Here is a 12,893-nt window from a genome sequence, read left to right on the forward strand (position 1 = left end):
AAACTTTGGAACGGTAGTGTACGTGTATATAAGCATATACAGTGCCTTCGGCTGGATGTCAGTTGGGTTGTGGACCATTCTTGATACACACGGGAAACTGTTGAGCTTAAAAAAAAAAAACTGCGTTGCAGCTCTTGACACACTCAAACCAGTGTGCCTGGCACTTACTACCATACTCTGAATGGCACACATACACAATCCATGTCTCAATTGTCTCAAGGCTTAAAGATCCCGTTTCCTCCCATTCATGTACACTGATTGAAGTGGATTTAACAGGTGACATCAATAAGGGATCATAGCTTTCACCTGGATTCACCTGGTCAGTCTATATCATGAAAATAGCAGGTGTTCCTGAAGTTTTGAACACTCAGTGTCTATGTACATATCTACCTCAATTACCTCGTACCCCTGCACATCGACTCGGTACTGGTACCCTGTGTATATAGCCAAGTTATCGTTACTCATTATGTATTTCTTCTTACCTTCATTATTATGTGTTTTACTTTTCTGTTATTTCTCTATTTTCTTTCTCTCTGCATTGTTGGGAAGGGCCCATAAGTAAGCATTTTATGAATCGTGACTACTAACATTTTATTTTATTTGATCCTATCAGAGAGGAGTGTGCCCAGTTCCAGATCTAGTGCCCGCTCAGTGAGCCTATTCCCAGCCCTTTCCGACCTCCAAGCAGCAATAGTGAAGGAGAGAATGAAGCTCTTGGAGCTTGATGTGCTACAATGTCAGTTTGAGGAAGATCATTGTGTTGACATGGAGACGCCCAAGCCAGAGACACTCAGCGGCGACAGGAGGAAGCTCACTGAGGCCGTGAAGCAGTAACTAGACAACCAACAAGATGAGTAGGCATAACAAACAGCAAAAGCACTAGCCTGTGTCAATCTACTGTCCCCCATAGTACAAAAGTTGAGCTATTCTATTCTGTGCGATAAATAAATATTCCAAAACATAGTCTGGGACATTAGTGGGATGTGATAGATCCCAAATGAATACAACCATTAGCATCAGAAAAACTTTAAACAATGAGGCTGACACAACAGATCAGAACATTTAGCTTAAAATGTTGATTGACTATTAGGCTATTTCTTCACATTATAAGTACAGCAATGCGCACACGGCAGTAGGCTATAAGTGTGAATGTTCCAAAATGCAATCAATTAGCTGGAAAATACCATTCTCGAAAGTGACCGGAAATGCGATTATGCATGTAATGCTTTTATTATAAAGTTGCATTTTTATATTGGAAATTATCTTCCTCAAACTTGAAACTCACGCACTGCGTATGTATGCCAGTTAGGCTCTACACCCGTTGTAAAGCGGATTAATGTACTTAATTTTAAGAAGTTATTTGGCCACATTAGTTGTGATACAAACCTTATCAAAACATAGGCCTATGGGCTAGGCTACATGAGGTGTGCGACTATGATTTGAAAAAGTCACAAAAAAAAGGCATGCTGTTTCTTGCCTTACTGCTCGCAAGCTGGGCATCATTCACAAGTGATATTATATCATTCACAAGTAATAGGCTAATATTGTCACCCATCAGACTATTCTTGATTTAATCTTGTCTTTACATATACTAAATAATATATGTGTGACATTTGTTTTGATTTAGAATGGACCATTATCATGCACCTGTCTCGAAACAGGGGCAGAAATAAATATAGTAGGCCTAGCCTATAGAAAGCTGATTGGATCCTCTTTTTAACAGAGGCCATCACTCTGTTTTCTCACTCAATTGCATAGCCTATAGAAATGTTGCGCAACATGAGCTCATGGGCTCACATGAAGTGTTTGATTTTCCATGACATTTGCATTGATGTCAGAGTGATTAGAGGGACAATAGAGTGCTGAGTATCAGGCACTTAGCAAGTTTGGTAGGCTACTAATGACCATCAGCAGCATTAGAGCTTGGAAAAGCCTAATTACTGTGACTAAACGGTCAGGTGGAATTTGACTGCCGTCATGACTCGTGACCGCCGGTGTAATAAATAATAATAATATGCCATTTCGCAGACGCTTTTATCCAAAGCGACTTACAGTCATATGTGCACACATTTTTACGTATGGGTGGTCCCGGGGATCGAACCCACTACCCTGGCGTTACAAGCGCCATTCTCTACCAATTGAGCTACAGAGGATCACCATAACAGCCCTATTAGCACCCTACATCCCTCCAGGTTATCCCATTCCAGCGGAACACTACTCCCCTCCGGGCCTAGGCATGCCCCATCCCAATCCAGCAGCGCCATACACTGCTCCGGACCAGACAGCACCCTACCCTGCACCTGCTTTGCCACCTGGCATGGACAGCTAATTGCCTCATCATATGGCATCCCAAAGCCGTTGTTGCCCCATTTTGAGAGTGGCAGAGAGAGTGACTTCGCCCTCCTCCAAATGGTCCTGGACGACATGATAAGCAATCACAGACACGTGAAAGAGCGGTACAAGTATCAAGTGCTCCTTGGACACCTAAAACTACCAAGTGCACTCCAGCTCACTAAGGCCTACATGCATGACCCGAGACCTTGCACTGCGGCCTTGCAGGATAAGTACGCAAGACTTTGATGATTTTGCACGGTCTACCTATGCCTTGATAGGCATCCTTAGATCCCTTGAAGGCCAGAATGGCTGCGAGCTCAGATGCGGATGCCATGTCGACCGGCTCTTAAGTAAGATGCCACAGAACTACAGGAATGCCATCGTAGAGTATTGCTATACTCACAGCATTCTCTAGACAGGCACGGACCAAACGTACTCCTTACCTGACCTGGCAGCCTGGTTGCAGAGGAAGTCCCAGGCTAAGTGTATTGCAAGCAGAGCTGCGGAACTCTACAAATGCGACATGCCCAAGGCAGCAAAGAAAAACCAACGTGCCTCTTCTAGACCAAAGGAGAGATACGCTTCGATCTACTTCAACTCTAGTGAAGACCCCAGCTCTTACGAGTCTGCATCATTCAATCCCCCTTCCAAGCCCAAGCCATACTGTCCTCACTGTGACAACGAGGAACACTACCTCACCGCCTGTCCCGAGTTCAAGAAGCTGAACACAGGACAGATCATTGAGTGGATAAAGGATGGACAACAGTGTTGGAAGTGTGGACTATCCCACAAACCAGATGCTTGCCACCTCAAATGACCCTGCAAGAAATGCAACGAGCTACACCTAACGGTGCTTCAAGATTCCATCCAGCAAGACCAGAAGAGTGTTCTCATGGTGAGCGTCCTTACTACAAAGGTGTACCTGGACGGACCAATGTTACGAATATAAAATCAAATGAAATGCCATTAGCCATGAAAAATATTTTTGGTGGTGACAGCTGGTCTTCTCCTTCATCTGAAGAAAATTCAAAATTGCAACGGCTGCTCTGTCAGTTGAAAGTGGGGTTGGGGGCGGGGCTCTTTTCGAAATAAAAATAGCTAATCCTACTATGTTTCGTAAGTGGCAGGTAGGCTATACCTCAATAGCTGCATCATTTATTTTAAACTACAACTCAATTATTTAACTTTTGCATTCAAACCCCACTTTGGGAACCTAATGCTAAGGTACCAGAGGTAAAAAAAATCATAAAAGTATATTCAATTAATATATATATTGACATGTTCTATAATGTGCTCAAGTTATATATTTAATAAATATATTCTGGACATTGTAAGGGATCGGGGGTTGGCTGGGTCTAGACAGAGTCTGACACTTCCCCGATCTACAGAGAGGGGGAGTCATCAGACTCGATCTGGTTCACCTGAGTTCTGAGCACACCTGTCCGTAATTAGGGTAGGATATAAGGTGTGCTCAGAAGTTCAGTCGGTGCGAGGTATTGTTCCATTGTGACTTGCTAAGTGTTTTGTTCCGAGAGAGAGAGAGATAGTTTGTTGTTTTTGATTACCCGTGTATCCGACCTGTGCCTTGTTGTTTGACTCCCCGTATTGCTTAACCCTCTGCTTGTCTATCCCAGTGATTACCGTACTCTGACCCTGTGCCTGTGCCCTCGACTACGACTACGCCCGCTCCCTTGGTACCTCTGCCTGTCTATGCCTGGCCCGGTTTTGACCACAGCCCGCCCGACCACGATTAAGCTATTCCCTTGTATGTACTCTAATAAAGCATCGCTATTCTGCGATTGGATCTTACCACTCTGTCCGAGTATTCATTACAGAATACCTCGCCCTTACCATGGATCCAGCGGAATTCCAGAGGCGATGGGAGATACAGGAGAAACGGATGGATGAACTCCTGCAGCTACTCAACGCTGGTGCGGCTGAAGGCACCACCCCGAGCACGGTCAGTCCTCGTCATGCACCTCCGATTTCTCTACCAACAAGGTACGACGGGGAACCTGGCAAATGTCAGGGGTTTCTACTCCAGACGTCCCTGTATATGTCGTATAATCGTACTATGTTTCCCGATGACCGTAGCAGGGTGGATTTCATGATTTCTCTGCTAACGGGAAGAGCACTGGATTGGGCTACTGCGCTTTGGGCAGCTGAGGTTCCCGAGTTGAATGCGGAAGTTCAGTTCAAGAGACTGTTCCAAGAGGTGTTCGACCACCCAGTATCTGGGCGTAGTGTGGGAGACCAACTATGCGAACTTCAGCAGGGCCGTCGCACAGTAGCCGACTACGCTTTAGAGTTCCGTACTATAGCAGCCGGTAGCAGATGGAGCGAGACTGCGTTGCTCACCATTTTCCGAAGAGGGCTGCGCAAGGATGTACAGACTGAGTTGGCTTGTCGAGGAGATATCACTGCGCTACATGAGTTTATCAAAATAGCCATCTCTATTGATAATCTGATAGTGCAACACAAGGTATCCACAGTCCGGGAGCCCTCGATCACTGGTCCTAAGCAATCGACAGAGCGGAGGAGAGAATCTGAGGAGGAACCTATGCAACTGGGACGGTCACCTCTACAAGGTTCGGTGAGACAACAACGTCGGCAAGACGGACTATGCCTGTATTGTGGTCAGTCGGGTCATTTCATTCGTCTATGTCCGGTACGACCAAACCGTACCCCAGGATATCGCCTCGGAACTGCCAAACCGGTGAGTGAGTCTCAAGCTTTGAACATTACATCGAAACAAATGTATGTGCCAGTTACCTTATCTGTCGGAGAGAAAGTGCGCAGGTTGGAAGGACTTATTGATTCCGGAGCGGCTGCCAGCTTTCTGGATATGGGTCTTGCTGAGGAGTTGGGAGTTCAACTTATCCCAATTCAACCTCCCCTGCGAGTCAACGCATTAGACGGTGAGCCCATGGGCACTGGGTTCATTACGCACCGTCCAGAGGTAATCAAGTTACAAGTGGGCTCCATACACCATGAGAACATCATTTTTTTTGTCATCTCCGCTCCACGGGAGCCGCTAGTTCTCGGCCACCCCTGGCTCGTCACCCATGATCCGGTCATCTCCTGGAAATCTGGCATTATCACAGCGTGGAGTGAGGTATGTAGGGCAGAGTGTCTCAAGTTACCTTGCAAAGCGTCTACTGTGGAGGATGCGCAGGGTGCGGTGTCTACTGTTGTTCCACCAGAATACCAGGATTACGCGCAGGTGTTCTCCAAGGAGAGGGCTACCGTGTTACCACCTCATCGGGCCTGGGACTGCTCGATTGATCTGCTATCCGGGGCTACACCTCCTCGTGGAAGAATCTACCCGTTGTCACAGCCGGAACGAGAATCGATGAGCAAGTATATTGATGAGGCGCTACAGCAAGGGGCCATTCGCCCATCTACGTCTCCCGCCGCATCCAGTTTTTTCTTCATGAAGAAGAAGGATGGCGGACTGCGTCCTTGTATAGACTATCGAGGGTTGAACAATATTACCATAAAACATCGTTACCCTCTTCCTTTGATCCCAGCAGCCCTCGAGCAGGTGGGGCAGGCCTCTATCTACAGTAAACTGGACCACAGGAGTGCGTACAATCTGGTGCGCATTAGAGAAGGGGATGAATGGAAGACCGCCTTCATCACACATCGAGGACACTATGAATATTGTGTCATGCCCTATGGACTTACCAACGCGCCCTCAGTATTCCAGGCGTTCATGAATGACATTTTCAGGGACATGATTGATCGCTTTGTTATAGTTTACATTGATGAAATCCTAATCTATTCTAACTCTCTGAGTGAACATGTGTCCCATGTACGACAGGTTCTGGATCGGCTCCTACACCATTCTCTGTTCGTGAAGGCAGAAAAGAGTGAATTCCATGTCACTACGATTTCCTTCCTTGGGGCCATACTCACCCCCGACGGGGTTAAACTGGATGAATCCAAGGTACAAGCGGTACAAGACTGGCCTCAACCCCAGACGGTGAAAGAGCTCCAGAGATTCTTAGGGTTTGCCAATTATTATAGACGGTTCGTGCGTAATTTCAGCACAACCGCAGCGCCCCTGTCGGCGATGACCAGCTACAAGGGTCGCGGTCTGAACTGGACGGAGGGGGCAGTGCGTGCGTTTGAGACGTTGAAGCAACGCTTTACCACCGCTCCTATTTTATGTCAGCCGGACCCTACCTTACCGTTTATCGTGGAAGTGGACGCCTCGGAGGTTGGAGTTGGAGCCGTGTTATCCCAACGCCAAGGTGAGCCACCTAAATCACGACCCTGTGCTTTCTTCTCTAGGAAACTGAATTCGGCCGAGCAGAACTATGACATGGGTAATCGGGAATTACTGGTGGTAAAGTTAGCACTGGAGGAGTGGAGACATTGGTCGGAGGGAGCAGAGCATCCGTTCCAAGTGCTCACGGACCACCGCAACCTGGAGTATCTTCACAGTGCCAAACGACTGAACTCCCGACAGGCAAGGTGGTCTTTATTCTTCAACCGTTTCCGATTCACTGTCTCTTATATCCCCGGGTCCAAGAATGGTAAGGCGGACGCGCTTTCCCGACGGTTCGAGCGCGCGGAAAGACCCGTGGAGCCAGAACCTATTCTCCCCATGAGTTGCCATGCTGGTCCGGTGAGGTGGGCTATTGATGACACTATTCAGGAGAGCTTACAAGCGGAACCAGCCCCTCCAGAAACCCCGGTGTCTAAGGTGTTTGTACCAGCTCCACTTCGACCTCAACTGATGGAATGGTGCCACACGTCGCTGGGATCTGGTCATCCCGGAATCACTCGAACTACACGACTCATCAGCCGTAAATACTGGTGGGATTCCCTCACAGATGATGTCAGAGACTATGTCTTATCCTGTCCAGTATGTGCTCAGTCCAAGGTACCTCGTGCACTACCGGAGGGTAAGCTGATGCCATTGCCAACTCCTCAATGACCCTGGTCGCACATTGCAATGGACTTTGTTACCGACCTACCAGAATCAGAGGGCCATACTGTAATTCTCGTGGTCATCGATCGTTTCTCCAAGATGTGCCGGTTGGTACCCATGACCCGTTTGCCTAACGCCACTCAGATGACTGAGACTATGTTTACCCAGGTGTTCCGGCAGTTTGGTGTCCCGGAGGATATTGTTTCCGACCGGGGACCCCAGTTTGTATCCCGGGTATGGAAGGCCTTCTGCGAACGCTTGGGCATCTCGGTTAGCCTAACCTCCGGATATCATCCCCAGGCCAATGGGCAGACAGAACGACTCAACCAGGAAATTGGGAAATATCTACGGCAACAATGTTCGCGGCAGCTGCAAGAGTGGAGCCGATTCCTTCCTTGGGTAGAGTATGCTCAGAACTCACTCATTCACACCTCCCTACGCCTAACGCCCTTCCAGTGTGTTCTAGGGTATCAACCACCCCTGTTCCCGTGGGATACCGCATCAGGGATGGTACCGGCGGTGGACGAGTGGTTCCGTCGGAGTGCGCAGGTCTGGGAGACGGCCCATCAACATCTCAGTCAAGCCTCACAACAGCAAAAGACCTACGCCGACCGACGCCGGAGACCTACTCCCACTTATCAACCCGGGCAGCGAGTGTGGCTGTCTACCCGAGACCTGCGGTTCCGACGGAGCTGCAAGAAGCTCCAACCCAGGTACATTGGTCCCTTCAAGATACAGAGACGTATTAACCCTGTCACCTACCGTCTGTTACTCCCTCGACACTACAGGATAAACCCTACGTTCCACGTCTCCCTGTTGAAACCTGTCCATTATAGCCCGATGTACCCACCAATCGCTCAACAACCTACTACACCACCTTTGGAGGATGAACAGGACACCACCTATACAGTCCACGAGATACTGGAGTCAAGACGGAGACGAGGGGGCATCGAATATCTCGTGGACTGGGAGGGATATGGACCTGAGGAACGGTCCTGGGTCCCTGCTAAGGACATACTAGACCCCGCTCTCAAGGCCACTTTCCACGCTGAACACCCAGATCATCCCGGACCCCGACCCAGAGGAAGACCACCCGGTAGAGGTAGAAGGCCGTCAGGAGCCGGCCCTGGGGAGGGGGATACTGTAAGGGATCGGGGGTTGGCTGGGTCTAGACAGAGTCTGACACTTCCCCGATCTACAGAGAGGGGGAGTCATCAGACTCGATCTGGTTCACCTGAGTTCTGAGCACACCTGTCCGTAATTAGGGTAGGATAAAAGGTGTGCTCAGAAGTTCAGTCGGTGCGAGGTATTGTTCCATTGTGACTTGCTAAGCGTTTTGTTCCGAGAGAGAGAGAGAGAGTTTGTTGTTTTTGATTACCCGTGTATCCGACCTGTGCCTTGTTGTTTGACTCCCCGTATTGCTTAACCCTCTGCTTGTCTATCCCAGTGATTACCGTACTCTGACCCTGTGCCTGTGCCCTCGACTACGACTACGCCCGCTCCCTTGGTACCTCTGCCTGTCTATGCCTGGCCCGGTTTTGACCACAGCCCGCCCGACCACGATTAAGCTATTCCCTTGTCTGTACTCTAATAAAGCATCGCTATTCTGCGATTGGATCTTACCACTCTGTCCGAGTATTCATTACAGACATATATGTCAATATATTTTGAATTTCCCCGCAAATACTGTATGTACATACAGTATATTATAATGCTTGAGTTTTCCTAATGGATCTAATAGGAGTTCAATATCCATATCTCTACCTACTCAAACCAGTGTAATAATCTGAGGCTTCAACCTCTTCAACACAGGGAAACTCGAAATATCAAATCAAATCACATTTTCAAATCAAAATGTAAGCAACAGGTATAGACTAAGAGTAAAATACTTACGGGCCTTTCCCAACAATGCAGAGAGAAAAAAAGAGAAATAATAGAAAAATAATAACACGAGGAATAAATATGCAATGAGTAACGATAACTTGGCTATATACACAGAGTACCAGTACCAAGTCGCTCTGCAGGGGTATGAGGTAATTGAGGTAGATATGTACATATAGGTAGAAACCGCGTACTTTGAGTGCACCAGGCGTCTGTGTGTAGTGTAGTACCTTCGCTGACAAGTTTTTCTTTACAAATACCCAAGTAAGTGACATCAAGGAGGGATTACACACTGACATCTTATATCTGAGGATTTTTCAGGTATCATACAATATATGCAACGGGAAGAAAAGCACTGGAATTCCCAGTGAATGAGACAGAATCAATCAATTATAATATTTGTACTTCCTGGTGTATTTTATGACATGTAGTGTCTGTCTAAATCCCTCTGTATCTCATTCTTGGCACTTGCTGTAGATGTTGTTGATGGGCCATGCAACACAATGTCATCCAGGTTGATTAACACCCTAAGAATGTCTGCGAGAAGAAGCATCATAATCGTCTGGAGACAGCTGGGGGCTGAGTCCAAATGGCACGTGTCCAAATTGAATCTGTACAGCACGCAGAGGTAGAGCATGCGCCCAAAGTTTATTAGCAACATTTTGACCTGTAAGGGTCTTTGTCAGATTTACATCATCATACAGCATCCCCGACATGAGATCAAAGCCATGGTCTGATGTTACAGTCACTGGACAATGAGTGAGTTTCTGCACAGTGCTGAGTCACCAGTGGCTGTATGGAGGGGGTGAGGAGGCTGTGTCCCTTCCTTCCTTCTTTCCTTCCTCATTTCCTTCCTTCTCTCAGATGATCACTGATATGACAAGATCTGGGCCCGAACTCATAAACCATCTCAGAGTAGGAGTGCTGATATAGGATCAGATCCCCTCTGTCCATGTAATCTTATTCATTTTGATCTGAAACTCAAACCTAATCCTAGATCAGCAATCATACTCTGAGATGCTTTGTGAATATGGTCCGTAATAAGTGAAATATTTTTTATTATTGAGTCAAGTTCTCCTGTGTGTTGTGGAGAGACTTACTATATTTTAAAGAGAGATGGTACATACAGTGCATTCGGAAAGTATTCAGACCCCTTCCTTTTTTCCACATTCTGTTACGTTACAGCCTTATTCTACATTTTTGTCCTCATCTACACACAATACCCCATAATGACAAAGCAAAAGCAGTTTTTTTTTGTGCTAATTTATAAAAAAAAAAAAAAATAAAAAAAACGTATTTACATAAATATTCAGACCCTTTGCTATGAGACTCGAAATTGAGCTCAGGTGCATCCTGTTTTTGCTTTGTCATTATGGGGTATTGTGTGTAGATTGATGATGAAAAAAAACTATCTTAATCAATTTTAGAATAAGGCTGTAACTTAACAAAATGTGGAAAAAGTCAAGGGGTCTGAATACTTTCCGAATGCACTGTGAGTGCCTTGCTCAAGGACACATCGACAAATGTTTCACCTAGTCGGCTTGGGAATTCAAACCAGCTACCTTTCGGCTACTGGCCCAACGCTCTTAACCACTAGGCTACCTGCCACCCTTCATAGTCCCGTCATGCCTTATTTCATGTTTTAATGATGATCCAAGTGATGGTACAAATCAAGAAAATTGGGTCCCAATCAAGGGTATTATATATGTTTACTTAATATTCACATCGAACATTCTGTCATTTGTATTACAATACAAATGTAACAGCTACACAAATTCACAATGGCACAACAAAGTCACGTATCATATTCTAACCACCTTGAAAATTAAACAGCATGAGCTAGAAACACACATCATATCATGCTTGTATTATCTGCTATCTCTTTCTGGGAGCAGAAATGGAATGTAACTTTTAAGTATAATTTTTTCAAACAAATACTGTATCCCTACTACAAGCCCAATACACATTCAATGCTCACTAAGCCATACTGTACATCACTTTGGGGACCCGCTGGAGGCCACTACAGTAAATGCACTTAATTCAGGTTTCTTTTACAGTGCCCAAATAATTGTTTACTGCATCCTTTTAGATGCCCTCTGTTATTATTATTAGCATGTTCTCACTCTGGAATAATAGGTACAGTGGGGATCCTGCCACAGTAAACTGTCAAATATTTTACGGTTTGGGTGCGACCCGTGTTTTCAACAGCTTTATAATGCTTGTGCGTAACTCTTTAGTGACAAATCCATAGATAATAGGGTTAATTAGAGGGGGAACAATGAAGATCAGGATAGTGCAGAGCTTCTTGACGTTCATTGGGACCTGGGGGAAGCGGTTACTGAGGATGATGATGAGGCTGACAATTTCGTAGAGCAAGTAGATGACCAGGTGAGAGGCGCAGGTCTGTAAGGCCTTACTACGACTGCCCTTATCACTCTTCCGCATCAGACAGACTGACAGGATCTTGGCGTAGCAGAAAAAGATGATGAAGAAGGAACTGCTGCTGAGAGTCCAAGTAAGGCACAAACCTGGAATGCGATGAAGAAGTCATAATACAAGTCATGGGAAAGAAAATGTGAATGACAAAACAAAGATAAAAAACAACAATGCTACATAACTGCAGTGATATAACGTAAGGGGGGGTCAATCCTCATTTACACTAACTTGCCGTAGATATCGTTAATGGGGGTGGGAACACAGGCCAGGTTCAGGATGGAGCGGTTGCTGCAGTAGACATGCCTGATGTTGGTGCCACATAGTGGAGTACCCACATTCAAAGCAAAGAGCACAGCTATAAGGATGATTGCTACAGCCCAGGCCAGCAAGATCACAAACACCATATGGGCCATGGTCATGATAGTATGGTACCTCAATGGTTCACACACTGCCACATACCTGTAATTAGAGTATAATACATTATTTGACTAGTATTAGTATTATTCCTTCTTAACAATAACATATTCGAATTTTGCACTTGTGGAAACCACTTAATAAATGTGTCCCTGAGAGAACAGTTCACACTCCCACAGACGAGTACAGCTAGGCAGAAGTTTACTTTACTGTGAGACATTTTCATCTACCATGATCTTATTTCAAGCTCCAGTAGATCACAACTGCTGCATACCTGTCATAGGCCATGGCTGACAATATGGTCTGTACAGCTGCACCGTAGGTGTGAACACAGATGGCCTGAGCATAGGCACTGTTGTATGGAATCCTCTTCTCCCCCGTCAGGAAGACTACCATGAGCTGAGTCATCACAGCCGTTCCTCCCAGCAGGTCACAGGCAGCCAGGTTACACACCATCACATACATGGGCCTGTGTAGCGTCTTATCTACTGCAATGACACTCATCACAACCCCGTTCCCCAGCAGTATCAGAAGGTAGGTGGCCAGGACCAGGGCGAACAGGGCATGGCTCCGAGGCAATTCAAAGCCCTCCAGCTCAAACACGATGGGCTGCCTCAGGGCCACGTAGGAAACGTTCTCCATTCGCAAACATCAGAGTCCTGTAAAAAGCACAGCACAGGAGGAGAATCCTCAGAAAACACATACTTTAGAGAGAGAGAGAGCTGTGTACAGTTGCCTAATAAATATTAGAGCTATTCACAATCATTGATCATCTACACAGTATAGTCAATTTAATCTTGTATTATTTGGCAATTTTATTTTGCATTGCCTATAGTAACAATATTAATTGTAAACTACTATCTACCTATCTGAGCAGACGGTTATGAAG

General features: G+C 46.2%; 1 protein-coding gene across 1 annotated transcript; it reads right to left on the minus strand.

The window, feature by feature from the left end:
* Positions 1–11,329: 11,329 nt before the first annotated feature.
* Positions 11,330–12,646, minus strand: LOC311136300 (olfactory receptor 10A6-like; the record flags this gene model as incomplete). Its single annotated transcript, XM_084170428.1, has 3 exons — positions 11,330–11,657; positions 11,819–12,049; positions 12,279–12,646. 3 exons carry the CDS (start codon positions 12,644–12,646, stop codon positions 11,330–11,332), a joined length of 927 nt encoding a protein of 308 aa, XP_084026554.1.
* Between the last annotated feature and the right edge of the window lie 247 nt (positions 12,647–12,893).

Source organism: Coregonus lavaretus, assembly GCF_964263955.1.
Source record: "Coregonus lavaretus genome assembly, chromosome: 10".
In the NCBI taxonomy this organism is placed as follows: domain Eukaryota; kingdom Metazoa; phylum Chordata; class Actinopteri; order Salmoniformes; family Salmonidae; genus Coregonus; species Coregonus lavaretus.